Source organism: Podarcis vaucheri (assembly GCF_965113315.1).
Source record: "Podarcis vaucheri genome assembly, chromosome: 3".
Lineage (NCBI taxonomy): Eukaryota > Metazoa > Chordata > Lepidosauria > Squamata > Lacertidae > Podarcis > Podarcis vaucheri.
The window spans coordinates 91860602-91886782 of record NC_138761.1 but is presented as its reverse complement, the minus strand read 5'-3'; the positions used below and the strand labels follow the sequence as shown (position 1 = coordinate 91886782).

The 26181-nt window shown below is 38.9% G+C and overlaps 1 protein-coding gene across 6 annotated transcripts in view; it reads left to right on the top strand.

Moving 5' to 3' along the window:
* Window positions 1-25929, top strand: part of PRIM2 (DNA primase subunit 2) — a 67495-nt gene extending 41566 nt beyond the window's left edge. For all 6 annotated transcript variants that reach the window (XM_082218319.1, XM_082218324.1, XM_082218323.1 and 3 more), the window contains exons 10-14: window positions 1072-1257; window positions 6473-6599; window positions 12417-12499; window positions 20878-20946; window positions 25002-25929. In XM_082218319.1, the coding sequence (XP_082074445.1) occupies window positions 1072-1257; window positions 6473-6599; window positions 12417-12499; window positions 20878-20946; window positions 25002-25229 (693 nt within the window). In that variant the 3' untranslated portion in view covers window positions 25230-25929. The remainder of the gene's footprint in view (window positions 1-1071; window positions 1258-6472; window positions 6600-12416; window positions 12500-20877; window positions 20947-25001) is intronic.
* The last annotated feature ends 252 nt before the right edge of the window (window positions 25930-26181 follow it).

Genomic DNA, 26181 nt, shown 5'->3' with positions numbered 1-26181 from the left:
TTGAATCCGTTCCAATATATTTATCCTCAAGGAAACCAGTGGCATAGAAGTCCTGTTTGTTTTTTAAAAGTGATATAAAGGAGTCGGTCTAGAGGTTTGCTGTAACTATTAACACCTTATTGTTAACCAAATACGGTAGCTTAATACAGGCAATGACCATTTTACGGGGGGGGGGGCTCTGTTCCTGGCCCCCACACACGTATAAGCCTGCCCTGTTCTGCCCAATTCTGTCTTCTTCCGGGTCCAAAATGACCCGCGCTTCCATGCCCACATGTCTGTTAGATGTGGGCAAAATGGTCACTGCCTGTACTGCTGATTATGATTATGATTATTATAGCGGGCATATCGTATCTAAGAAATGAAAGCAAGTAATAGTTGGGAAAATAAACTTAATTAAAGTGCATCCAGCAATGTATCTGAAAATATTTAAGTCTGTTTTAAATGCATTATCTGACCCCCGCTCTGCTGTTTTTCTGTATCTGTTAATGCACCAGCCTTTCCCGGCACAGGGCCCTCCAGATCGCTTGCGCTGCAATTCCCATCAGCTCCAACCAGCATAGCCAGTTGTCAGGAATGATGGGAGTTGTAGTTCAACAGCACCAGGTTGGGTAAGCCTGTTATCCACTGACCTAAATTGTGATAGGATGAAGGGCAGTATAAAATGTTTTAAACAAATTCAAGATATACCAATAAATGATATCAGTGCCATCAAAGTAGAGTACACTTTTTTGGGGGGGGAGAACTATTAATATACAATCAGAATCCATATTTTAAACTGGTAACTAATTAACCATACTGATTAATGCTTTTGGCTAGAATTAGTAAAGACCATTTCTTTCTTTAATAACTGTATTTCTGTGTTGCATTTATTCTTTTCTCTTGTATAGAACAAAATATTAGATTCAAATGCTTACAGGCATATTGAAGTGGTAAAATAGATTTACGCATAGTCCCTATAGCCCCTGCATATCCTTCTCTCCTCAAGCTGTTCACCTTTCTAAATGGATTTAATTGGTGATCAAAATGCAGCCTGTAAGTCAATCTATTCAGTAATATGTTTTACTGTTGCAGCTTTCTGTTAAATCATTTCCTCCCTGCATGCGCCAACTGCACAAAGCTCTGCGTGATAACCATCATCTCCGTCATGGAGGCCGCATGCAATATGGTTTGTTCCTAAAAGGCATCGGTTTAACACTAGAACAAGCGCTACAGTTCTGGAAATCTGAATTCATCAGAGGAAAAGTGGATGCAGACAAGGTAAATTACTTGTTTGGAGCACTATTCAGTTCTTAATAGTTCTCTTTGAACATTTGCGAAGTCTGCAGACGTCCATGTACACTGTGGACAGCTGCTTAGACTAAAACAAGTCTAACATAAATAGCAATAGCAAAAAACACCTGCTTTCCCATCCTTTCCTCACAGCGGATATACATCTCAATTCTGCTCTCAGCATAAATTTATATTGCCTAACTTTGTTGTTTGCAGAAATCACAGAAGGAAGTCAGAAAACTTACTTACAATATTGATAAACACTTATATATAGTGATATCAATATTTGCTTTCAAAATCAATAAAAGGACCAAGTTCCACTACAAATATTTCCATACATTGTCCTCCAGTGCTTAACCTTAATATTTTCCAAACTACTGATCCATTTCTGTTTAGAGGATGGTTGAATGAAGTCCTTGTTCTGTCTCCTTACCAACTGAAAGGTAGCCAACATAACACTAATTTTAAAAGAGGGATTGATGGGGAGCCCAGGGAGGGAGGAAAGGCCATATAGGCCTGTCTGTGCTTCGTAATTGGGTAGAAAGTCTGTTTAAACTTACATACCCACTTTGGGCATTATAAAATGTGTGCTTGGAAAGGGGTGTAGAACCATGCAAGCAGGCCCTGTCATTCCCAAGTTGCGTGGGAAAGCCAGGTTGGAGTGGTCAGAGCTGACTTTCACAGTCCTGAGGCCCCTGCACAGATACCAGTAGTCCCTAAAGGACTACTGTACTGAATAAAAAGTTTTGCAGAACAACAATTTGCCACCAAGAAGAGCAGATTCTTTGGAGTTCTTGAGAGTGCTGAGAAGCATGTAAAACAGGGGGAATCCGACAGGCGTTCAAAGTCCTTTGCAAAAGGCTTCCAAGTATATGTAGAAGTCATGGCATAAGAGAACAGATCAGCTTGCCGTTTCTCTGAGCCTTGATGCTAATGCCAGAAAGGCATAGAAGGAGGTCTTCTACACAAATGCTATATTTTCTTTTACATTTCCAGTGCCTCCTAAAGGCATGCTTTAAGCCGGCATGCTTTAAGACTTCCAAAGATAAATGCTGCCATGCTTAGAAAACAACGCAGAATGAGCGTTTACGTGGTGCCTATAATAGTGCTGTTCTCCAACACCATGCCATAGACCACTCCAGCCAGCTTGGCCAGGGATGTTGCTGGTCAGCAGAGTGGTCAATAAACCAGCAGCATCATCCGTTTGTCTCTTTGGCCCAACAGCAGGTGCGGGATTGGCTTCTAAGAGACTTCCGAAGGAATGGGAGGTTTGAAACTGGAAGCAGGGACCAAACAGCTAGGCCTCCGCCCCAGGTGATGATCAGTCCCGCTACTCACTAAACCTTCCCCTGCCACCACCACCCCTGAAATTTGGGGCACCTTATATAAAGCTGCTTTCTTTCTCCTTAAGCTTTTAAATGTACTGCATATCCAAAGTGCTAATTTTTATTACTGTGAAATTTGTGGAAAGAGGAAGAATAATCCACAATACCCTAGAATGGCAATTAGTATTTAAATTTCACTGGAACAGATCGTTCCTCTTTGCACAAGTCGCCAAGAGTCTAGCAAGTCATGTGTTTGATTAAAGCATCGGTTTGATTAAATTATATTTCAGATAGGTCAGTTGTTAAAATGAAATGGTTGCCTCTGATTATATACATTAGTTTAAGTAGAAATATTGTTTGTTGTATTTTATTTTTGGCATATTCTATACCAAGGTTTTTGATAAATATTTTTCAGCTTCGGAAAATAATTTTGATGGTGCGGAATAAGTGTTCCTCATTCGCCGTGTCACTTTTCTGCTGCAACCATTCATAAATACCCCGAGGGTCATGCAGTCCACAAGACAAGTGATCCACCCCTGTTCAAAAAGGCTTCCTATTACAACATAGCTTTCAGTTTGGTAGAAGCTTTCAATTAACTCTGGGAGCAAGCTTAGTAAGTGGAGGTTATTTCCCTTGATTCCAGATACCAGGGACTAGGTCAAGTGAGTGTAGCTCTAATCATGTTTCACATTAAGAGCCTTTAGACCATACCACAGATTGTGGAATTGGTCATAGCAGCTTTTAGTCTGTAGGCATTTGACTCAAAAGACACCTCCCCTTTGTCTTTGTATCGCATACTTACTCTCAGGACGATGCGGTAATTAATATGAAGGATTGTTTTGTACTGTTGGAACTAGAACATCCATCTGTTAACGGAATTAAGAGCCAAGTTGCTGGTTAAAGAAAATTATTTTGAATAAATATTGCAGTTCTATTACCATGAAATAATGCATAAATTAATAAAGCTAGTCAGTTTGCTTCATATATTCAGAATTAGCCCTGATCATTAATCAGTGATTGATTTCAGCTTTTTTAAAAACCAGATTTCGGCTACTTGATTATTTTTTTATGGATGTCTGGGAATTCTTGTGTTCACAATAATAATGCATAGATGATAAAGGCCAGCCTCACCACTTTGCATCAGCCGTTTTATTTTCAACATTATATTATTACATTTAAAATAAAGAAGTCTGACCTTGCAGACCTGAGGCCTCTTCTGGTTTAGCTGCAAAGTAGAAGATACTAATGAGAATGTCTTTGGGATATAATTATGTAGATTTAAAGAAGTGATGTACTTTTAATTATGCCCTGTAGCTAATGTAGATGCATATTAAACTAAATCATGCCTCTCTGCATTTCCCTCTGAAATTTCTTTTTTTTCTCAGGTCTTAAATTAGTTATCAGCTCGTTGGTGCACACCAAGGTTAAGTAAACTAGAGGAATAGTGGGAGATCAGATTTTATGTTGTGTTTCTAAGATGTCCTATCAGTTGGTGAACTTAATGGTCTTGGCGGAACACAGTTTTGAATAAAGCTTAGTTCCCCCAGGCAATTATATGATGTCAGCACAATACACTTCTGTAGAATATGAAAATACTGGATTATTTAAATGCCTTATTGAGGTATGTAACTTCAAATAAATGAAATGCAGGGTTTTCTCTCAGGTGCAAGTCATTTGTTACAAAATTTAGTTGTGCTAAAATTAATACAGACTGCAGGCTTTCTTTTTCTGCTTTAACTGTTGGTTTCAAAATACCAAAGAGCAAGATAGGAAACTTCCTTGTTTTTTCTTTGTATTTCATTTTGAGATGTCAGCCTACATTGATGTATCCATTTGACTCTGTCCTTAATACTCTTATCATTCCATTGGAGTCTTATCCTTTTCAAGATGTTTGGCTAATTAGTCTGTCAGCCTCTTGTCCAGTCTTGAACTCGCACTTTTGCAAACTTAAAGTATTTCCAGAAAATATCAGATTTGATTTAAGCACAAATGTGTGTCAAAAGTTATTCATAATGTTATATATTTCCTGAAATGTAACATTTTCATACCCTTAATCTAGAATGCCAACTTTTATTGCTGCTAGATATCTGAAATATTACATAGATTCCATTGTAATTTTTATTAATGCCTGTTTTGCAAGCTTATAATTGTGTCATTGTAGCCTGAGTTCAATTACTTTAAAGAAAAAGTGTCTGTTATGAAAATATCAGTTTTCCTTGTCTTACATAACAAAGCACACTGCTGTATGTTCCCTTCTGAATAGTTCGTAACAAACATTGCATGTATCCGAATGTGTGTTTGAATGCACACTGTGGAAACTGCCATTTAAAGCAATAAAGCATTTCCATCAGAATTAATTTGAATTTTATGCCATGTGTATCTGATATTCATCTGATTTAAGGTAGTGAGAGGCACCACTGTTCTGTTGATTAATTGCTTGAGAGGTATAATTTTCATTTCCAAAATTTGAATAGTTGCTCTCTGTAAGAACTAGGCTGTGAGGCAGTCTACAAAGTATTTTAATGCAAGTACCATGATTTTTAGAAAATTCTGTGTGATTTATTCACTCTATTCTCCCACTGTTTTGCTTAGAGAAAGAACATGTATTGTAAAATATGTCATTAAATATAAAAGCCATTGCACCATTTTCACCTCTTAGTTAACTATAGAATAAAGCAAAGTTCTTTAGAACACGCCATCTTCTGCCTCATGTAAAACCTCTGTATCATGGAAATGCAGTCGAAAAATAGGTGCTGGTGTAGCAAGGTTTGAGTAGCTGGTTTGTGTCATGGGCTGTTAGTATTTTGAGATGTCCTGTCTGTCAGTTTGATAGACAGGTTCATTAACTGCATGATTGACGTAGCAGCCAATCTGATCCTTGAAGGGCCTGTTCCCTCTTCCTTGGACTGAACTGTTGTGCTGGTAGGAAAGAATAATGAGACTTGAACAAGATGGCAAAACCCTTTCTTTATATTTTTAGGAGAGGCAGTGGGGATTTATTTTACTTTCAGAATTGGATTGTTAGTGGCATGTGCTTAATTATTGAAGGATAATATCCTTTTGGTTCATGCATTGTTGCTGGGAGTGTTAATTGGGTAGCTTTGCATTAAGATGCTAATCAAACCAAATTCCGCTCCTATCTCTAGTGGCAAGCAGAAGGTGTCCAAAATGTCTAACACTAGCTGCTAAAAATAGGCTGTGTGGTCCTTTATCCGATCTCTCCTGTGATTGGCTTTTGATGTGGATGTGACAGGAGTCAATCATGTCTATGGCATATGTTTTTTTATTTTTTAAAAAGCACCAATCTTCTGACTTGTTTTCTTGTTCAGTGTGACTAATGCAGACTTACATTGATTATCTCATAGCCCACCATTGCTCAACAATTATTTGTTTGCTTTGCATTAAAATATTTGTGCACTTTTAGGTTGGAGTTCATACCTGCCTCTCTGTTGCAACAGTCATTTTGGTACAGCGGTCCTTCTGGATTGCCCTGAGCTTAGACTTTAAAAACTCACAGTTTGTGAGTAAGAGTTATAATGTTTTAAAAGCTTGTTCTCAAATTGGCTGTCAGTTTAGCTTTGATTAATTTGATTATTTTTAATAAGCCCAGCAGAAGAGGTAATTATTGTAGAAAATTGAGGAATAAATCTGCAGGACCAACTTGCCATACTCAGAAATGATTTCCAAGTCCTATCGTGCCATGAAAAGAGTCTTCTGTAACTGCTACAACATGGCTGGCTGATAACATCGTTTCAATTTAAACTTTAAAATTGCTTAGCAAGGAGATATAATCAAATACAACCACTCAAAATCCCATTGTTTCATCCTTTGTAGTAGCTGAAATCTCTTGACACCACCCAATTTTTATTTCTATTTAGTTTGACAAAGGATATGCTTACAGCATCCGACATTCCTATGGAAAAGAAGGCAAGAGAACTGACTATACTCCATTCAGCTGCATGAAAATTATAATGTCCAACCCACCAGGCCAAGGGGATTATCATGGTAAGTGCTTGCACCTGACATGTTCACAATGCATGGGAACCCAAACTGCTTTGGAAGCCGGCTGATTGGCTGGCTGTATTACTGGCAGAAGCCAGTTTTCTGTGGCTTATGGCAGTCATCACTGTCAAGCCTAGTGTGCAGTTACTCTTCTGGTGATTTGTCTTATTACAGAACTAGGTCAAGCAAGAGAGATTCATTCAGCAGGGTTTCAACATGAAATCCACCAAGCTGTTTAGTTTTTTATTTCTCTTCTTGGTTCTGCTGCTGCTTTTCTATTCCCCAGCCCCCTCCCCCCAAAAAACATGTCTCTTGACAAACAACAAAGTTCCTCAGTGCTTTTGCTTTGCTTGCAATCAATGCTCTTGCTTTGCTCTAAAACAGTAATAAATTATAGGCTTTTTCTTTTTTTTTTTTTATTTAAGAAAGATACACTCTTTAAATCGTTATTCAGATATATACACACATAAAAGTTTCCATCATAGGAAGAAGTAAGAAAAAAAGAAAAAAGAGAAAAAGAGAAAAGAAAAACAAAAAAGAAAGAAAGAAAGAAAGATAACATACAATAATACAAATGCAATACTTCCGTCCGATTCGGTTTTGGAATTACATAATCTTACATTAATTTGCAGTATTACTAAAACGTTATACGTCAATGCTTTTAATTATCGTCGATTGATAAATTATTTATTCCCTGGCTGCTTTCAAAATAAGTTAGAAATTTGTTCCATTCGTCTTTAAATTTAACTGTTTTGTTTTGTCTTATTTTTTGGGTTAATCTCGCTAGTTCAATATATTGGTATAACCTCATTTGCCACTCTCCAACCGTGGGTAAATCAGGAGTTTTCCATTTTTGTGCAATTTGAATTCTCGCCGCTGCCATGGCATATTGAACGAAGGTTTGATCTATTTTCTTTATTTCTTTACCAATCATTCCTAAAAGAAACAACTCAGGGGTTTTAGGGAAATTATATCTCAACATTTTTTTCAATTCGTCATGTATTTGCTTCCAGAATTCCTTCACCACATCACAGGTCCACCAAATATGGAAAAAGGTCCCGACCTTGTCCCTACATCTCCAGCAGATGTTATCAACATTATTATACATCTTTCCTAGCTTTACTGGGGTCAAATACCAGCGATATATCATTTTCTCTAGATTTTCGCGAAGGGCTACGCATGCTGTGAATTTTACACCTTTTGTCCACAATATCTGCCAGTTTTTATACTCTATGTTGTGACCAAGGTCTTTTTCCCATTTTACCAACGCTCCCTTCACCAGATCTTCCTTAGTGTCCCATTCCAATAATTGTTTATACATTTTGGAGAGAAGTTTTTCATTACTCTCCAAAATTTCCACCTGAAACCTTGATTTTTTTCCACTAAAACCCACTCTCTTATGTTCGCCCCATAAAGCATTAATCTGATGAAAAAGCAGCCACTCTTTTATTCTGTCTTTCAGCTGCTCATAGGGCTTCACCTTCCATCCTGCTTCTGTCTTCACTAAGAGGTCCTCATATGTACATCTTTCATCAGCCATATTTATTTTCTTGCTTTTAATAATATCAGTTGGAGACAGCCACCCTGGGATGCCTTTTTCGATCAATTTTTTATACCTCTTCCACACCTCTAGTAATGGGCCTCTAATTATATGGTTGGAGAAGCCTCTATGAGCTTCCCCTTTCTCTTGCCAAAGGTAGGCGTGCCACCCGAATCTAATATTAAAGCCCTCCAAATCCAATAAATCTGTATTTTGGAGGGTGGCCCACTCCTTTATCCAACATAGGCAGGATGCTTCATAATAGAGCCTGATATTCGGGGCTGCAAAACCACACCTCTCTCTTGAATCTGTCAGGTATTTAAACTTTATTCTGGCTCTCTTACCCTGCCAGATGTACTTGGTCAGGGTTTTTTGCCAGTTCTTAAGGAGGGAGGTACCTTTAATAATCGGAATATTTTGAAACAAAAATAATAGTCTCGGAAGGATACACATCTTAATAGCAGACATTCTCCCTGTCCATGATAGTTTCAGTCTGTGCCAGGTGTCCATATCTTTTTTGATATCCTGCCAGGCCTTACTATAATTGTCCTCGACCAAATTTATGTTTTTTGGTGAGAGCCAAATTCCCAAATATTTGACTTTGTTCACAATTTTAATACCACTTTTTTCTTCTAGTTGGGTTTTATCCTGTTCAGTCATATTCTTTATTAGAATCTTTGTTTTTTTCCTGTTTAATCTAAAGCCCGACAGTCTACCAAATTCCTCTAGAAGTTCTATTACCCTACTTGTACTGTCCACTGGATTCTCCACGGACAGGACCAAGTCATCGGCGTAGGCTTTAAGCTTAAATTCTTTCTTTCCAATTTTTATCCCCCTCACATTTACCGCCTCTCTTATTCTATTTGCAATTACTTCCAATATCATTATAAATAACAAGGGGGACAAAGGACAGCCCTGCCTTGTACCTTTCTTGATCTTAAAGGGTTTAGTCAAATTATCATTTATGATCAGCCTGGCCTGCTGCTCTGAATATATTGCCCTGATACCTTTCATGTAGGGACCTTCAATACCTGCCTTCTCCAGACATTGTAATAAAAATTCCCAGGAGACATTATCAAAAGCCTTTTCGGCGTCTATAAAGATTAATGCTGCAGGGACGTCTATTCTCATATCTAGATATTCAATGATGTTTAGTATGTGGTGAACATTTTCTTTCTGGTGTCTGTTAGGGAGAAATCCTGCTTGGTCTTTGTGTATATACTTTGTTAAGAGCTTCTTAAGTCTACCAGCCATGATATCGGCAAAGATCTTATAATCGTTATTAAGTAAAGAGATTGGTCTATAATTTTTTACATCTGTTTTTTCTTTCTCTGATTTTGGGATCAAGGTTATATAAGCCATTTTCCACGACTCCGGGATCTTCCCTCCCTGGAGGATGTTATTGATCACGTCTTTAAGCACTGGGGCTAAGTACTCCCCTAACGTTTTGTAATATTTTGCAGATAAGCCATCTGGACCTGGGGTTTTCCCCATCTTCATCCTACCGATGGCCTCCTTTATCTCATTTACTGTGATCTCCTTATTCAGATGTATCCTGTCCTCCTCTGTTATATATCTCCTCTCATTTTGATCCAGGTAGTTCTTAATTTCAACACTGTTTTCTCTTCCTCTTTCATACAACTTTTCAAAAAATTGGGTAAACCTGTTTTCTATCTCCTCTGGGTCTTCTATGATATTATCCTCTATTATTATTTTATTTATCACATTTTGTTTCTTTCTTTTTCTTAACTGCCAAGCTAATAGTTTCCCCATTTTATTTGCCGATTCGAAATATCTTTGCTTTGTAAATTTAATTTTCCATTCTATCTCCTGATTTAGTATTGCCGAATATTGAGATTGAAGCACCCTAGAGGCTCGGATGGCATCATCATCTGTTGGGTTTATGACCAATTTTCTCTCGTAGTTTCTCAGTTGAGAGAGGATATCCTCTTTCTTACGTTCCCTTACCTTTCTTCTGTAGCTGTTTTGTTGTATTAGCAGACCCCTCAGCACCGCCTTACTGGCGTCCCAAACCACATCTATAGGGGTTTCTTTATTCAAATTTAAATCTAAATATTCTTTTAGGGTACCTTTAATTTTTTCCCTCACCTCTTCATTATCAAATAGGTTCTCACTCATCCTCCACTTGTATTGTCCCTTCACTTCATTTTTTATTTCCATGTCTAGGGCACAATGATCAGATATTGTCCTGGGATAAATTTTACAACTCTTCACCCTCAGCGAGAGTATTCTTGTCATCCAGATCTGGTCAATTCTACCCCAGCTCTGATGGGGTTCAGAGTAGTGAGTAAATTGTTTAAGGGAGGGATTTTTGTGCCTCCAGATATCAATTAGATCTAAATTTCCTTCCATATCGTCAAAAGATTTCGGCAATTTCCCCCTAGCCAATTTCCCCTTCTTTTCACTCCTATCCAGATCCGGCACCGGGACGCCATTCATATCTCCAAGCAGGACTAGTTTGTGGACTTCCAGCTCTAATAACATGCTTTCTAGTTTCTCAAAAAACTCTGCTCTGTTTGAATTCGGTGCGTATACCGTCACAACATTGATTTTTCCCCCCCGGAAATTTAATTGAACCCCTAGGATTCTTCCTTCCTCATCTTTGCATATCAGGGTCGGTTCCCACTTCTCTTTGACATATATTACTACTCCTCTTTTTTTTTTCCCATCAGAATTAATAAAGTCTACTCCTAACCTTTTATTCACCAGGATGTGTTTATGTTTCTTAGCGATATGTGTTTCCTGAAAGCAAATTACATCATACTTTTTGTTTTTCACAGCTTTCTCAACTTTATTCCTTTTAAATTTATAGGCTTTTTCTAATAGCTTAACACTCTCTGGGAGAGTATGAAATATTTCGAATCTTATGATCTCCCTAGAATAAAACACTAATTGGGTAAGCAGCATATTTCTATGACTTGCCTAAAAGTTACTTGGCATTGAAGCAGGTTTCTTTACACATATTCAGCTTTCCCTCTTAAGCAGGAATCAAAAGTAATGTAACAGCAAAGTTATGTTCCACAGAAACCTTTGGTTTCATTTAAAAATAATAATGTTGCCCCTAGTCTCTGCACACACAAAGGTCCCTGGGACTCTTTTGGAGGAATGGGACCTTAAAATTGGTAGACAAGGTCAAATTAAGAGACATCCCCCCCTTTCCCGCTCCTGGACAGTGGCTGGTGGGGAATCTGCTCCAAGAGAAGTCACCAGCCAATTACGGAAACTTGTTTACTCTCACCTCCAATTCTTCCCAGTCAATTAAGTCCAATACCCTAAAGTATGGATCTTCTGTGTGGAAGGTTCCTTGTTAATTGTGTTAAAGTGAAGGTGTGTGTCTGTGTGTGTGTGTGAGAGAGAGAGAGAGAGAGAGAGAGAGAGAGAGCGCACTTTCTGTGTGGTAAAGAAGGTAAATAAACAATTCCCTAGCTCCATCTTAATTGCAATGCATATTCTGCAATGCCATTTATGTTGGAATGTGCAGCTTGGACACCTCCAGACAGAGTACTGCATTTTTCAGGAGACAATTCTTTTGAAAAACTAAGGACATGCAATAAAAATGAGGACATATAATAGGAGTTTGATCTCTTTACACACTAATGATTATGCATTTACTTAAAATGTACCTGGTGATTTAACTGTGGTAATTTAACTGTGGCTGTTATTTCGTATACTAGCTAAGCTACGATACTTGGGTATTAAACCACTGTAGTTAGGCCCAGTGAAATCAATGAAATAAAATACACTTAGATGCAAACACTACAGCATAATTATTTTCGTAAGCAGCATTTCTCTCCCTCCCTGCCCCCCCCAATTGACCCTCAAGTTGACGTTCTCATGCTGTTTAATAATATAGCTCACATGTTATCTGTGGGTTTTTTAAAATTAATTGTTACAGCTAAACTCCTGCAGCTTTTTCTGTTTGTATTATAGCTATACTATGATATTTGGGTGAATTTTCAAACTCATTTAGTGTGGAACCTAATTAAAGCAGTTTTCTGTTCAAGTGAATAAGAATCTTGGCCTACTTTTCTGTAACACATGATATAACTTTTGTGCCTATTAGTGCTATGATACCATACAGTGAACTAGCCGTTTGGAAGAAGCGTAAAGCTATTGCACACATGGGCAATTAGCTTTTGTATTAATAAGCTGCTGCTAGACAATTAAGGACTGCTTAGCCAGGCTCTCAAGTGTGCTGTTGTACTAACTTCTGAGTAAATAGTCTTGTTTGTGTGCTTGCCTCTCTTCTTTCTTGTTAGGGTGCCCATTCCGTCACAGTGATCCTGAGCTGCTGAAGCAGAAGCTGCAGTCGTATAAAATCCCTCCCTCTGGGATTGCTCAGGTAGGGAATATTTTCTTCAGTTACAGCAGCAATGTGGCACCAGGTATTTCCTTTCAGTTTAGTTGAATACTGATGTATAATATGTGACTGACAATGCATGCAAAATGCCTTTTTAATTCAGGTTGTAGTATTTGCTTCAATGATGTTCTCCCCAACCCCCAAAGTGTTCTTTTCACAATGCTGACAAGCAGATTGATAGTTTTGTTTTTCATTACTGTAATCCACCCCCCCCTTTGTATTTTATCAAGGACGTTGAGCAGTCTGGTTTACTGCAGCTTAGAACCGTAGAACCATAGAATCGTAGAGCTGGAAGGGACCCCAAGGGTCATCTAGTCCAGCCCCCTGCAATGCAGGAATCTCAACTAAAGCATCCATGACAGGTGGCCATCCAACCTCTGCTTAGAAACTTCCAAGGAAGGAGAGTCCACCACCTCCTGAGGGAGTCCATTTCCCTGTCAGACAACTCTTACTGTCAGAAAGTACTTCCTGATATTTAGTCGGAATCTCCTTTCTTGTAACTTGTATCCATTGGTTCGGTTACTAGCATTTTTATGTGCTGTAAGCCACCCAGAGCAGCCAGATGGGTGGGGTATATTTAAATTACTATTATTATTATTATTATTATTATTATTATTATTATTATAGCTTCCGGAGCAGGAGAAAACAAGTTTGCTACATTCTCCATGTAATGACAGCTCTTTAGTTATTTGAAGATGGATAGCATATCACCTCTTAGTCTCCTCTTTATCAGGCTAAACATACCAAACTTCCTCAACTGTTCCTCACAGGGCTTGGTTTCCAAACCCTTGATCATCTTGGTTGGCCTCTTTTGCACACGTTCCAGCTTGTCAATATCCTTCTTAAATTGTGGCACCCAGAACTGGATGCAGTACTCCAGTTGTGGTCTGACCAAGGCAGAATAGAGCGGGACTATTACTGCTATTGCTTCTTACAGCCGTGCAAGCCTTTGGGAGGTAGAGACACAAGAGGGCATCAGAGGAGGGAGGGAAGGAAAGAAGGACAGAGGCCAGTGTTGCCCGTGGCACCCCTGACTATCACGACACACTGGTTGAAAACCACTGCCCTAAACCATGCTTAATTCAAGGAGCTCTTGTTTCATTTTAAAATTGCGGTGTTGATCTAATTTCCAGTAGCACCCAGTCATGCAAACCCTGAAGGCTGTGAGATTTATCAGTATACATCTCTAATGCTTGCCATCAGGGTGTTCTGATTCTCACAACTGCTGCAACCTTTCCTAAAGTATATTGCTTCTGTACGTATTAGAAGCAAAATGCTGATATCACAGTGAGGGAGAATCTGACTCTTTGGATTTTGTGCCCCAAAACTTTGCATTAATCTCTGGACCAGCTGCTTTCATCCAGAGGAAATACTTCGCTTTAACTATTCAATTCTGTACAGTAGGAAATTAGGGTCAGGGATTCCCCTGTTGAATATGTTCATAGTTTTGTGAGCTAACTTTGATATGCCTTTTGTTTATTATATCGTATAGCTGCTTTTCAGCCAAAAATCTTGGCTCCTATAAGCGGCTGTCAGTACTTCAGATCCCAATGCAAACAGCAATTTAAAATGCAAAACAAACAATGCTTCTAAGGAGTGAATCCTCAGCTGAAGATAGATGAGGGTGTGATGGAGAGATGCCTGGCTGCTACCTTCACTTCCTCTGAGGACCTTTGCCACAGCCCATGGTGGCTGGAAGAATTGAATCTAGGCATGATCGTTGGGGTGGGTTACTTTTCAGATCTGTTCCCAAGTATGTAAATGTTCCTGGGGATAAAGTGATGACGCTCATGTTCCTTTGCAGCTTTAGCTTATAAACTAATAATTTCTCGTTCTTTTTACACAGTAGTTGCATATAAGAGATGTAAATTGCTTTAAAGTGAGTGGGTGGCCTGTTTGTCTTTTGACTTAATGCCGAGTGCCACAGTTTGTCAGGAAAGCATTTCTGCATGAAACATTTAAGACGTTTAAATGTTTTAAGTTCTCTCACACTGGCAGTGATAGCAATTTGCTTGCATCCCGCCCATTTTCATGCTAGGTTTCTCCAGGATATAGACAATTTGGCTTGACAAGTATTTTACTGAGATTCCACATTGTAGGCCAAGTTTCATCACAGTAAGCAACAGTTGTAGTTTGAGATAAGATAATTTCTAGTAGTCAAATAAAAATATCCAGTGTTGGTGTACATCTAGTTCTTTTGGGTGGTTCAAGTCATTAACTACGGTGGTTGGCATTAACAGCTGCTAATGAAATGCTAGAATAATCTTGTACATATTCTGTAGAAAACCTTCAAATTTCTTCGCTTCCAAATGAACCCAGTTAAGTTAGCTGAAACTTCTTCTTCAAGGTAACCCTAAAACATCAGAAAAAAGTGCAGCCCCCTAAACTAAGCACAAGAAAGCTACACTCATAGATTCAGCTAATTAGTCCTGCTAAATAATTGCTAATGTAACAGGGCTTGCCCCCTAAATACAGGTTTGGTGTTTGCGCTGACAGAACAATTGTCATAGTGCTACGTTGAATTCCCATACATTGGAATATATGTCGCCTCGCTTCAGAGTACCTCAAAAAAATAATGTTGACTCATATTTCTCTGCTACTATTGGTTTGAATTACTGATTGACTTTTTTTTTGCAGCATTCTTTCTGCAAAAAAGAAAGTTCTGCACCTGTCAGCAAGTCTCCTTGTTGGTTTTCTCTATAAGTCTTTATAAAAAAATATTTATACATGGCAAGCTTATTGTATACCAACTTGATAATATGTAATATGTGCATATTGCAGATAAGTAATATACGTATGTATAAAATGTACAAGTATTGTACATATCATATATTTGTAATATAAATATAAATTGTACATATAATATGTGCAAGTACCTGTGTGTGCGATGCAAAGCAAGCGTGAATACTTAGACTCTCAACAGGCGCAACAATTCTGTGTTAACTAATGCTGGTTATGGGCCTCCTAAAAGTGCCTTATAACAGGCATAGGCAAACTCAGCCCTCCAGATGTTTTGGGACTACAACTCCTATCATCCCTAGCTAACAGGACCAGTGGCCAGGGATGATGGGAGCTGTAGTCCCAAAAACATGGAGGGCCGAGTTTGCCTATGCCTGCCTTATAGGAAGTAAGTCTGATTGAACACATTGAGGTTTCTAAGTAAATATAATTACCCATACTTTATCAATTTAGTCCATATAAAAAGCTATGATACTTTCTTTACATTTCATTGACTTCATGATTCTTGCTGCCAGAAGGAGCTTGAAAAGCACATCTTTGGGGTTTGGGTAAGGTTACAGATTTATTTGCAGGAGAGCTATTTTAGGATCTTTGACTATGGAGTAATGTAGTATTTCACAACACTTGCTCCAAAACTAAGCTCCAAAGCTTCTATTCCCTTTAGGTACCTTAGGAGTGTGAAGGCAGGCATGTATAAATTCTGTTCAGCCCCACGCTGGCCAAAAATGAGTCTATTTTGGGGTGGGGTTTTTTCGTAAAAAATTGAGTTGAATCCCTATAGGCTATCAAAAGTGGAGCTCCTGTAGATTTTTCATGTTAAATGTTAGAAATAAAATGCACAAAGAAAGACACTAGCGGTTTGCTTCACATAAGCAAATAAATGAAGGTTTTTGCAAAGCCCTAAGAGAACAAACTGAGGTGTTGCGGAATTGGCCTTGAACTAGGGCAATATTGCTAAGCATGTTCCAGTAGCTGCACCTCAATCACATTTTAAGTCACCTTTGAAATAAAAATGAAGGTTAGAAATAGATAAAATGCAACAAATTCTTTGCTGGAAAGATTGAGTCTTTTAAGAACAGAAGTAACTATTTTATTTGAAAATGGCTTCAAACTGACCTTGCGTACCTGAAAATATCAGTGATTAGGAAGGTGAAGCCAATTAACTATTTTAAGCTTGTGTGTGACAGGAGTGCCCCATCATCTGATCTCAATATCTTTTGAGTTATACAGCTAAGGAATTGTTTAATAGTCTCTCAAGTAATGGAAAGGTGAGGGTTCCAGCACTTCTGTTAGCTTTTTAGAAGAGACAATTTTAGTACGTGTATCTTTTCTCCTTCCTTGACTTCCTCCACTTGCCAAATTTCTCAGCAGTTGTTAAAGGTACAGAAGCTTTGGCTTCCTTTGCTACAAGAGAAATAATATGCAATGCTTCAGAAAGTAAAGGGACGGGGGGTGGGATTTATAGCATTATCTTCATTTGGCCACAAATTAAAAGTGGTTTTATATTTGCTTGGGTACCGACAGTTTCCTTGTGCTAGAGTGCATCATGCAGTGATTAGATAAAATGTATTCTCCTCGGCAGTGCTGGGAAGGCAACATTTAACAGGTCAGCTGTCAAATCTTTTTTGGAGGATTGAGGACCAGTTTGTTCCACCCTGCAGTGTGAATATCTGTCACCACACTTCCTACACCTGGGGATTCCCAGAATCATAGCTGCCATTGCAACAAAATTGGACCATGGGATTAGGTACATTTCAAAGCATTGCTGCCCAGTGTTAATTATGAAAAGCACATGAACCTTGGTGGGATTCAGGGTTGTTGCATAGCTAAGCCAATAATCACAAAAGTTTTGTTTGGCTAAAGAGGTTTCCAATTTCATGGTAAAATCTGCCACGGGGAACTTGGCCTATGCTGTGATGCTTACTAAGGGGACTGGGGAAAACCTGGCAATCAATTTGCATTGAGGATGGTGTTCCAGGCTGCTAGGCAAAGAGCCTTTTAAGGATTTGCACATGCAAAGTAGCATCCTGTATTCTTTTCTTTCTCTCTCTCTCTCTCTTTTTGGAGGGGTGGGGGATTTCCTAACAGTGTCCTAGAATCATAGAATCATAGAGTTGGAAGAGACCACAAGGGCCATCGAGTCCAACCCCCTGCCAAGCAGGAAACAGGCTGATTTTTATATTTTAAATTCTCTTGAGCATCTGAGTTGGCCTCTAAAGCAGATGGAAAGGCGTGAGTGAGCTGCTCTTGGTAAAAAAAACCACGTACTACACGTAAAACAAGCCCCATGCCACTTGGGACTATAGCTTAAATTTCATATCACCTATGTGACTTCATCCCAATGCTGCCAGGATTGTAACAAGAGAGGAACCCTCATACATTCATGGTGTGAGTTTGGGCACATTATTTTTGGCATAGTTTCCAATATTATTGGTCAACCATTGAACCCAATCCCTGCTTTGACCCTTAAGCCAATAAACACCAATCTAGACCCTCTCCTTATACAGAATGGCCCAACTGTCCTGCTGTTTATGAACCTACCCGGACCTCACAATCATCCTCTGAGGCCCTTCTTAATGTGCCTCCTCCATGAGAGGTCCGGCAACACAAAAACAAGCCTTTTCTGCAGTGGCTCCCCATGGAGGCTTGCCTGGAGTCTTCATTATACACCTTTAGGTGCCAGGCAGAAATGTTCCGCTTCATCTAGGCCTTTGGCTGGTTGGCATCCCATGCCCTTTTAAATGTGTTCTGGGAGGGGGGATTATTGGTTTGTTTTCATTTTTATTTTTACTATGTATATTGTGTGGTGTTTTTTAATACTGTAATTTTATGTTGCGAACCACCCTGAGATCTACAGGTGAAGGGGAGCATACAAATTTAATAAGTAGAAAGAATGAATAATATGATCACCAGCAGCGATTTCTTCTGTGGGTACTCAAAGGTAGCCACCTTTTCTTCTAGGAGAAAAGCGCTGGTTTTAAGTGTGGCACTTACTATAACAACTTCATGCTGAGTGCCGGCACCTTTCTTTCCTAGAAGATAAGCACTGATCGCCACCTGTAAAATAATAATAATAATAATAATAATAATAATAATAATAATAATAATAATTTATTACTTATACCCCACCCATCTGGCTGGGTTTCTCCAGCCAATCTGGGTGGCTTCCAACAGAGTATTAAAATACAATAGTCTATTAAACATTAAAAAGCTTCCCTAAACAGGGCTGCCTTCAGATGTCTTCTAAAAGTCTGGTAGTTGTTTTTCTCTTTGACATCTGGTGGGAGGGTGTTTCACAGGGAGGGCGCCACTACCGAGAAGGCCCTCTGCCTGGTTCCCTGTAGCTTTGCTTCTCGCAATGAGGGAACCGCCAGAAGGCCCTCGGCCTGGACCTCAGTGTCCGGGTAGAGCGATTGGGGTGGAGAAGCTTCTTCAGGTATACTGGACCAAGGCCGTTTAGGGCTTTAAAGGTCAGCACCAACACTTTGAATTGTGCTCCGAAACGTACTGGGAGCCAGTGTAGGTCTTTCAAGACCGGTGTTATGTGGTCTTGGCGGCCGCTCCCAGTCACCAGTCTAGCTACTGCATTCTGGTTTAGTTGCAGTTCCCGCGCCACCTTCAAAGGTAGCCCCACATAGAGTGCATTGCAATAGTCCAAGCGTGAGATAACTAGAGCATGCACCACTCTGGCAAGACAGGTACATCTCTAATGGGATGGTTTGGGGTCTGGCTTTTTCTGGGTATCTGCGGCAACAAGAAGGGTTGTTTAGATGCCAAGCTTGGCATGATCGTTTTGACAAGGTTTGGTCCCCATATATCAGCTTTGAAAATAGAAGTACAGTCGTACTTTGGTTTTCGAACAGCTTAGTTCTTGAACATTTTGGCTCCCGAATGCCGCAAACCCGGAAGTGATTGTTCCGGTTTACAAACTATTTTTGGAAGCCGAATGTCCGACAGGGCTTCCGATTGGCCGCAGGAGCTTCCTGCAGCCAATCAGAAGCCGCACTTTGGTTTCTGAACATTTTGGAAGTCGAACTGACTTCTAGAACGGATTCCATTCAACTTCCAAGGTACGACTGTAGTGTTAATGTTAGACCTCCAGACACTTGTGCTTACTTAGAGAGAGGCTGTGTCACAGATATTTGAAGCTTTGGCAGTGCATTCAATGATTCAGTTATTTGACAGCATCCCTGCTCAGTTTTTCTTCTCAGGTGTAACTGATGTAAGCATGCAACACTCCACAAGTTTTATTGGAATTGATCAGTGCTATTTTAATACAATATTCCACAAAAAGCAGAAGGTGCTGTTCCATCCATCCATCCATCCTTTAGCCAAAATAAGTTTTTTTCATCATCAAATGTACTACATAAACTTGATGCACTGATACAAAATGTGCTGCTGCTGGGTACCATTTCAGTATCATTCAAAGCAGCATTAACACTTTTAATTAGCAAAGCCAAGTTTTTTATATATTACATTTTATTATCTGTTCCATTTCAAAAGCACATAGACGGTGCCAGACTTTAGCCTCTTCTGGCAAGTTGATTTGTTTTTCACAAGATATGTAACAGGATGTGACAAGAAAGGCAGACATTTAATCAGTTGCACTTGTAGCAGCAAAACAAACCCAGTAAGCACTTCTTTGGCAGCATTGTAGCTTGATATATTCAGCAAATATTTGTACATCTGTCAATAACTATAAGGCAGCCTCCAATAATGAGGGCAGTAGGGATTTGTGCCGGAGTTTATTTCTGTGCTTGACATGGAAAGGTCAGCCTTTTGAAAAGGAGTGTGAATTTGCATTTCTCAAGAATTTTCTCTCGGCTGAGGCTATCTCTCAGTTCCAGCGGTTTCCTGAGCTTGATAAGCAGGGAATATACAGTTTAATTATATAGCAGCAGAGGGGGAAAATGACAGACAACTTAAATTTTCAAATGGCGTTGCATTCTGCTGATAAGAATGAATGTTTTATGCAGGACAGAAGAGATTACATGAGGTAGAATTGGAAAGCAAATTGTATTTACAAGAGATAGAGAGATGTTTCTAATAGGAATTCAAAACAGATGATTTCCCTTTCGTGTTCTGAGGAGCATTGATAGAAACAACTTAACTTTGAGAGCTGATCTTAGAGAGGGTAGAAATGTAGTTCTTTCTGCCACTTCTTTTCTGGATTACTTCCACCACAATTTGTAGTTGGGAGCACAGTTGTATTATGTCGCACACGTCTGAGCAAGTTTTATCCAAAATAAATTATAACCGCATACTTGATTAGTTCATATTTCAGTTGCTCAAATGGTAGATACTTATTTGAAATAATGCAAGAGATTTTGCAGCGCAATATGTTCTGACAGTACACATCGTTCCTCATTTTTCTGTGTCATTTGTGAAGTAAAACTGTTGATTTCTGGTTGTGAAGGCAGAACCTCTTCTCTGTCTATGGATAATCTGACTTCAATTCTAAGTGGGAGGAAAATGTCAGCAGCATTGTATCTTATAAGACTACAGATTCTTGTATTATGTCAAACCCTGCCATAAATTGTATAGGTCATATGTTCACATTGCAGAACATTTCAGCTGTTTTAAAGACCCTTTAAATATATCGATCACTTTCCTTTTTCTAGATTTTGGAACTGGTGAAGGGCATGCACTATCAGTTGGCCTGTCAGAAATACTTTGAGCTGACCCATGACGTAAGTGGTGCTTATTTATCAGGGGATAATGTGTCTCATTATTGGAAAGACTGGTGGCAGAAACCCTGTGCGAAACTTCAGACATTCTGTTCACATTCACCACGTACCACCATCCTTGTTAATTACGCTGAGTTAATGAGTATATAGCAGATGTCTTTCATTTCATGTATGGATCAATACTCCGCATTTGCTAACTGTTTAGTGCATACATAATCAACAAATATGTTATGAGGTTATGCTGTTTTATTTTGTAGCAAAACTGTTTACATTTATGGAGTGGTGTTTCACTGGTCCTAGCAAACGAAATGTAGATAAAGCAATAACACTTGATTTCTACATTTTTTCCTTCCAGTTTTCCCCTCTTACAGGATGGAAGAAGACACAGTTCCAAGTTGCATTTAAAAAACTATATAACGATTGATTAAATATATTGCTAACATAAAACCTTTATTCCCCCCCCCGCACCCGAATGCCACCTCTGTCCAAAGACACCATCAATTCATATGTCTTAATTCCAGTTCTTGTATATTTAGAGTGGTTTGCATTATTCCCCATGGACTGAAGGAAAAAACCATATCTGTTTACATATTACATATCTGTTTACATATTTTAAAAGTCATACACCTCCTCTCAGAAGTCCATAGTGGTGTTTCCAATTTGCCTGACCATAACCAAGGGGAGTTATTTGTAATTTGCACCTCCCTTCCTATTTCTCTTGAAGGACAAGTAGCACGGGCCCATCTCCATCTAAGGGGTGACAACCCTGCACACCTTTTCCCTGTTTTTGATTGGATAGTTCTCTCTGCCCCTTTCCCATCAATTGGGAGAAACTATAAAATGGGATGATTTCACATGTTTGTCTGTCTTCATTTGCCCCAGGGGCAAGGGCCTTTGAATATGTTTCTGAGCATAGGTGATCAGTTTATTTCTGTATGTTAAAGATGCAGAACATATTGTGAAAAACCTAATAACTTCTCCACCTTGCTGGGCAATACCAAAGATTTATATAATCCTACATCCTGTTCTCCACAGTGGCTTACAAGCTGTTTCTTAGGAAGCTCACAAACAGAGCATAATGGCAATCGTCCTCCCATAGCAACTGGTATTCAGAGGCTTCCTGTATCTGAACCTGGAGGGTACCATAAAGCCATCATGACTTGTAATCACTAATAGCCTTGTCCTCCATGAAAGGATGGTGTGAGAGAGAGAGAGAGAGTGTTAGTCCCCCCCAACCCAATTGCTATCTCGATAATAGTGCTGTCCTTGTTAGCAAACATTTTGGAGGCCATTTTGGATTTAGGTTTGCTGCCTTTCTTGGTAGGTTTTGCATTTGCATTTGAACCATGGTCAGTTCATCTACGTAGAGCAGTTGTAGGGAACCTCTAGCCCATGGGCCTGATTAGACCTGCTGTTTTTGGCCTTACTGAAAAGGAGGACATTCTAAGCATGCTGCTAAGTCTTCCTGTCCACTGGATGCCAGAATTTGATGGCTTTTTCTGTTGCCCTGTCCCACAAAAACCAATCAGTCATCTGTCTCCCCTGGTGATGAATGAAAATATTTATGAATACAGTAAGAGGAAAAAATGAATTTAAATATAGAAGAATGCTGAGCAAAGCATTAAAATTCAAGGTTATGCTTTCTAATGTAGAATATATTCTTTGTTACTTGCATATTATTATTTCACTTAGAAATGTATCGAGAAATTGGGAGTGTTGGTGCCACATTGAACTTCAAGTTTTATTTAAATATAATGGAATTACTTTCTGGTGCCAAAATCTTAAAATTGAGCCCCAGAAGGCAGACTGTAAGGAAAAATACTTAAGTTATCACTTGTATTTTTACAGTTATAGCAATATGGTGTCCTTAAAAGGGAGACAGAACAATGATATAACCAACACAAAATAAAAGCGATTAAATTTATAGCTTAATCCATGGTTAAGGAAAAAATATTGGTGGCATTGCAATTCTAGTGCCCTCTGTGAGTCACAGAGACCAATAGATTCATAGTTTTCGTAGGGGCAAATGGAGTGAATGAATTGTTATTCTTACTTATGGCAAACTGCTGGAATTGTTCCCATTCAGGTTTTTGTTTGTTTGTGTGTCAATTATTTCTTTGTCCTAACTAATAAACTGGAGCCTTTTTATATCTAAATAAATGTGCTCTTTGTGCTTTGATAGCTATAAATGTTTTGCTATCATGAGTGATTTGGCTGAGCCAATATTATTAATAAGGATAATAAAACAGATGTGCTGAAGCATTTTTATTAAGCTGTCAAGCTCATTTGGTTGCAAGCAATATAATTAGAGTGGCTCCATTTAAATGGGCAATGCTTATATCCCTGGCTAAAAGGAAACTGCCACTTGCAAATGTAGCTTTGCAAAAACCAATGTGTTTGATATTGTGGTTATTGTTGTCTTTCTAATGGCTTTCCTTTTCCAGGAAATATGCATCTTGTTTATGTTTATAGACAAAAGGATTGATTTGCTTTTTTGATTTCTCGGTGGTCAGAATTTAGTTAAGAGCAAGTTATTAGAGAGAGAGAAAGCGTGTAAATAGCAAGGCAGCATACAGTATCTGAAATAATTCCATATGGCTTTGCATTTTTTGTGTTGTGTTTTTTTTGTAATAGCAGCTTGCCTCATTATCACTTGCCACTTTGTAGCTTCTTGATTAAAACCCCAAGAACACACAGGTTCAACACGATTGCTTCAGATCCTTAGTAAAACCATACAATACGACACCAAAAGGAACCCAGGCTTTTTGTTACGGAAGGACACCGCTTAGAATGAACAGAATCTGAGGAAAGCTTTGAGGCCTTAGTAGATGAAATACAGAGCAGATGAAATAGAGAGACTTGTTTTTAAATCCAGTGTCCTTTACCTCATCTCAGTTTAGATTACAAGCTTTGCTGGGGTGGTGGTGTTTTTTTTACAGGGCATGATAAATGATGTTGGGCCCTCCTCCCTCCTTCTACCTCAGCTAGAGTGGGGCAGGGGGAAGGAGTCATTTAAAACTAAACGCCTTTTCAGGTTTTTCTTTCGAGAGGAATTAAGGTCAAAATGTTTTTGAAAAGTATGTAGGATACTAATTAGCAAACTTCATTCCCCCCCAAAAAACCCTGCCCCAAGCACCCGTCATCTTTAAAGTAGAGCTTTTACTTAATATCTTAGCACTAATGCTTTATGCAGCAAGTTATAAACAGATGTTTATTTTTATTGCTACTTGTTAAATCACCAAGAGGTTTCAAAGGAAGCTATTCGGAAATGCAGTGAAATTTTTAAAAAATGTTTTGAAAATACGTTCTCCACAGAAGAAGTAGCCTTCTCTGAACAAAACAGCTAGGGCTTGCCTTTAAAAGGTAAAAGGTAAAGGTACCCCTGCCCGTACGGGCCAGTCATGACTGACTCTGGGGATGCGCGCCCATCTCGCTTAAGAGGCCGGGGGCCTCTTAATACTGAGAGCAGTTGTTCTCTTAACAGGCCATTCTCTGGGTGTGCCACTTTGCAACCTTATATCCACTTACCTGGGAGTAGGACACATTGATTCCAGTGGGACTTACTTTTGAGTAGACGTGCATAGGCTTGTGCTGTGAGTGTGCAGTTAGGACTTTTCCTTTTTCTTTCATTGGTGTGCTACTTCACTTGAGCAGATACTTGGTTTTATTTGTTTTATTTACAGCTGGAATGAATGTTTGTGGTTCCCATAGCCAAAAAGCTAACTGAAACTTCAGCATTACCTGCAGTTTGTTATGCAATTGCCCCTTTGGATTGTGGCCTGTGTATTTGTCTCTTAAAAAACAACAACAAACAAACCTGTCCTCTTAGGTTGCTGTTGCAACAAGACAGGGAAACTGAGTATCAAAACATGTTTTGGCTCTTAGCAGCTTTTATCGAGCAATGTTTCACGGAGGCTGAACTAATGTATAGCTTTCCTCTCAACGCTGGCTATCTCAAAGCTTGAACAAAGTGAAGTTTTTAGTGTGCATTTCAACTCAAGGGTGTGTGAAGTACAGTGACAGAACATGTTTTTCCCTCCTTCTTCTTTTTTGCACAGGTCAATGATACTGGGTTTTCTTTGAACCACCCAAATCAGTATTTTGCAGAGAGTCAGCAGCTACTCGGTGGCATCAAGGATATCAAGAAAGAACAAAGGCAGCCCGAAAACTCCCAACCAAAGCACAGCAGCCAGACAAGTATAAATAAAACCTCCACTTCCTCTTCTGTAAATACAACAGAGGAAATGGAACTGGAGGGACTCGATGACTACTTTGCTGAAGATTAAGAAGCATCTGTTTCCATTTTGCAACATACTTTTTACCATCTCTGTATTTTGAAGTAGCTCTTTTGAGGGTCAGGAACTGGCATCATGGTGTACACAGGCTTCTTGAATGCTGCCTTAAACAGAAAAAGGAAAACACATTGTCAAGCATCCACCTTGTGCATCAGTTTTAAAAAGAAAACTGCAACGTCGTTTGCAAGATCGAACGACGGTGCATTTCCATTTCTGTGAGCAAAGCCCTCTGTGTTGCTAAACCTCCCCCCTCCTCCCTGGGCTCTCTGTTACCGTGCAGCTTATTACCTTCTCTATTTTTCTTAATAAAGCGGATTCTGAAATGTAGATGAATGGATGCATTGCTTGCGGGTTTTAGGTGATAACTGCTAGATAGCATTACATGCAATTCATAACAGCTTATGAATGGCTTGTAGAAATATACAAAAGCTGACTTGCTGTGATCTGAAGTAGCAAAGACTGCTGTTTGAAAAAGAAACTAGGTTTTAACTGCATGATGCCAAATATATTTACACTTGAAATGGGTGGATTGGTCGTAGCCACCATAATTAAAATGAAGAGCTTCACATCCATTCACATCCTGGGCTTCCATCGTCTCTCAGCTTCATGGAGGGACAATTTCTGTGTTTGTGTATTTTGACAGAACAAATTGTTTAATAAAAAAATCAGAGAGTGTAAAAGGAGAACTGAATTTGAGCCAGAGTTTTTTCTTTTCTTTCATCTCCTTTCTTGAAATTCATTAATAGCATTACAAATTTAACTTCACACATATACAATACAAAGAAAAAAATTCTTAAGTTGAATTACTATAAGATGTTAATTTAAACTTCAAATACCGCTTAGCTAAAATCAAATAATATTATATAAAATAAAATAACATATATCAAAATAAAATAAAATGATAAAATAATTGTGGACTTCCCATCATTTCCCGATATAGTTG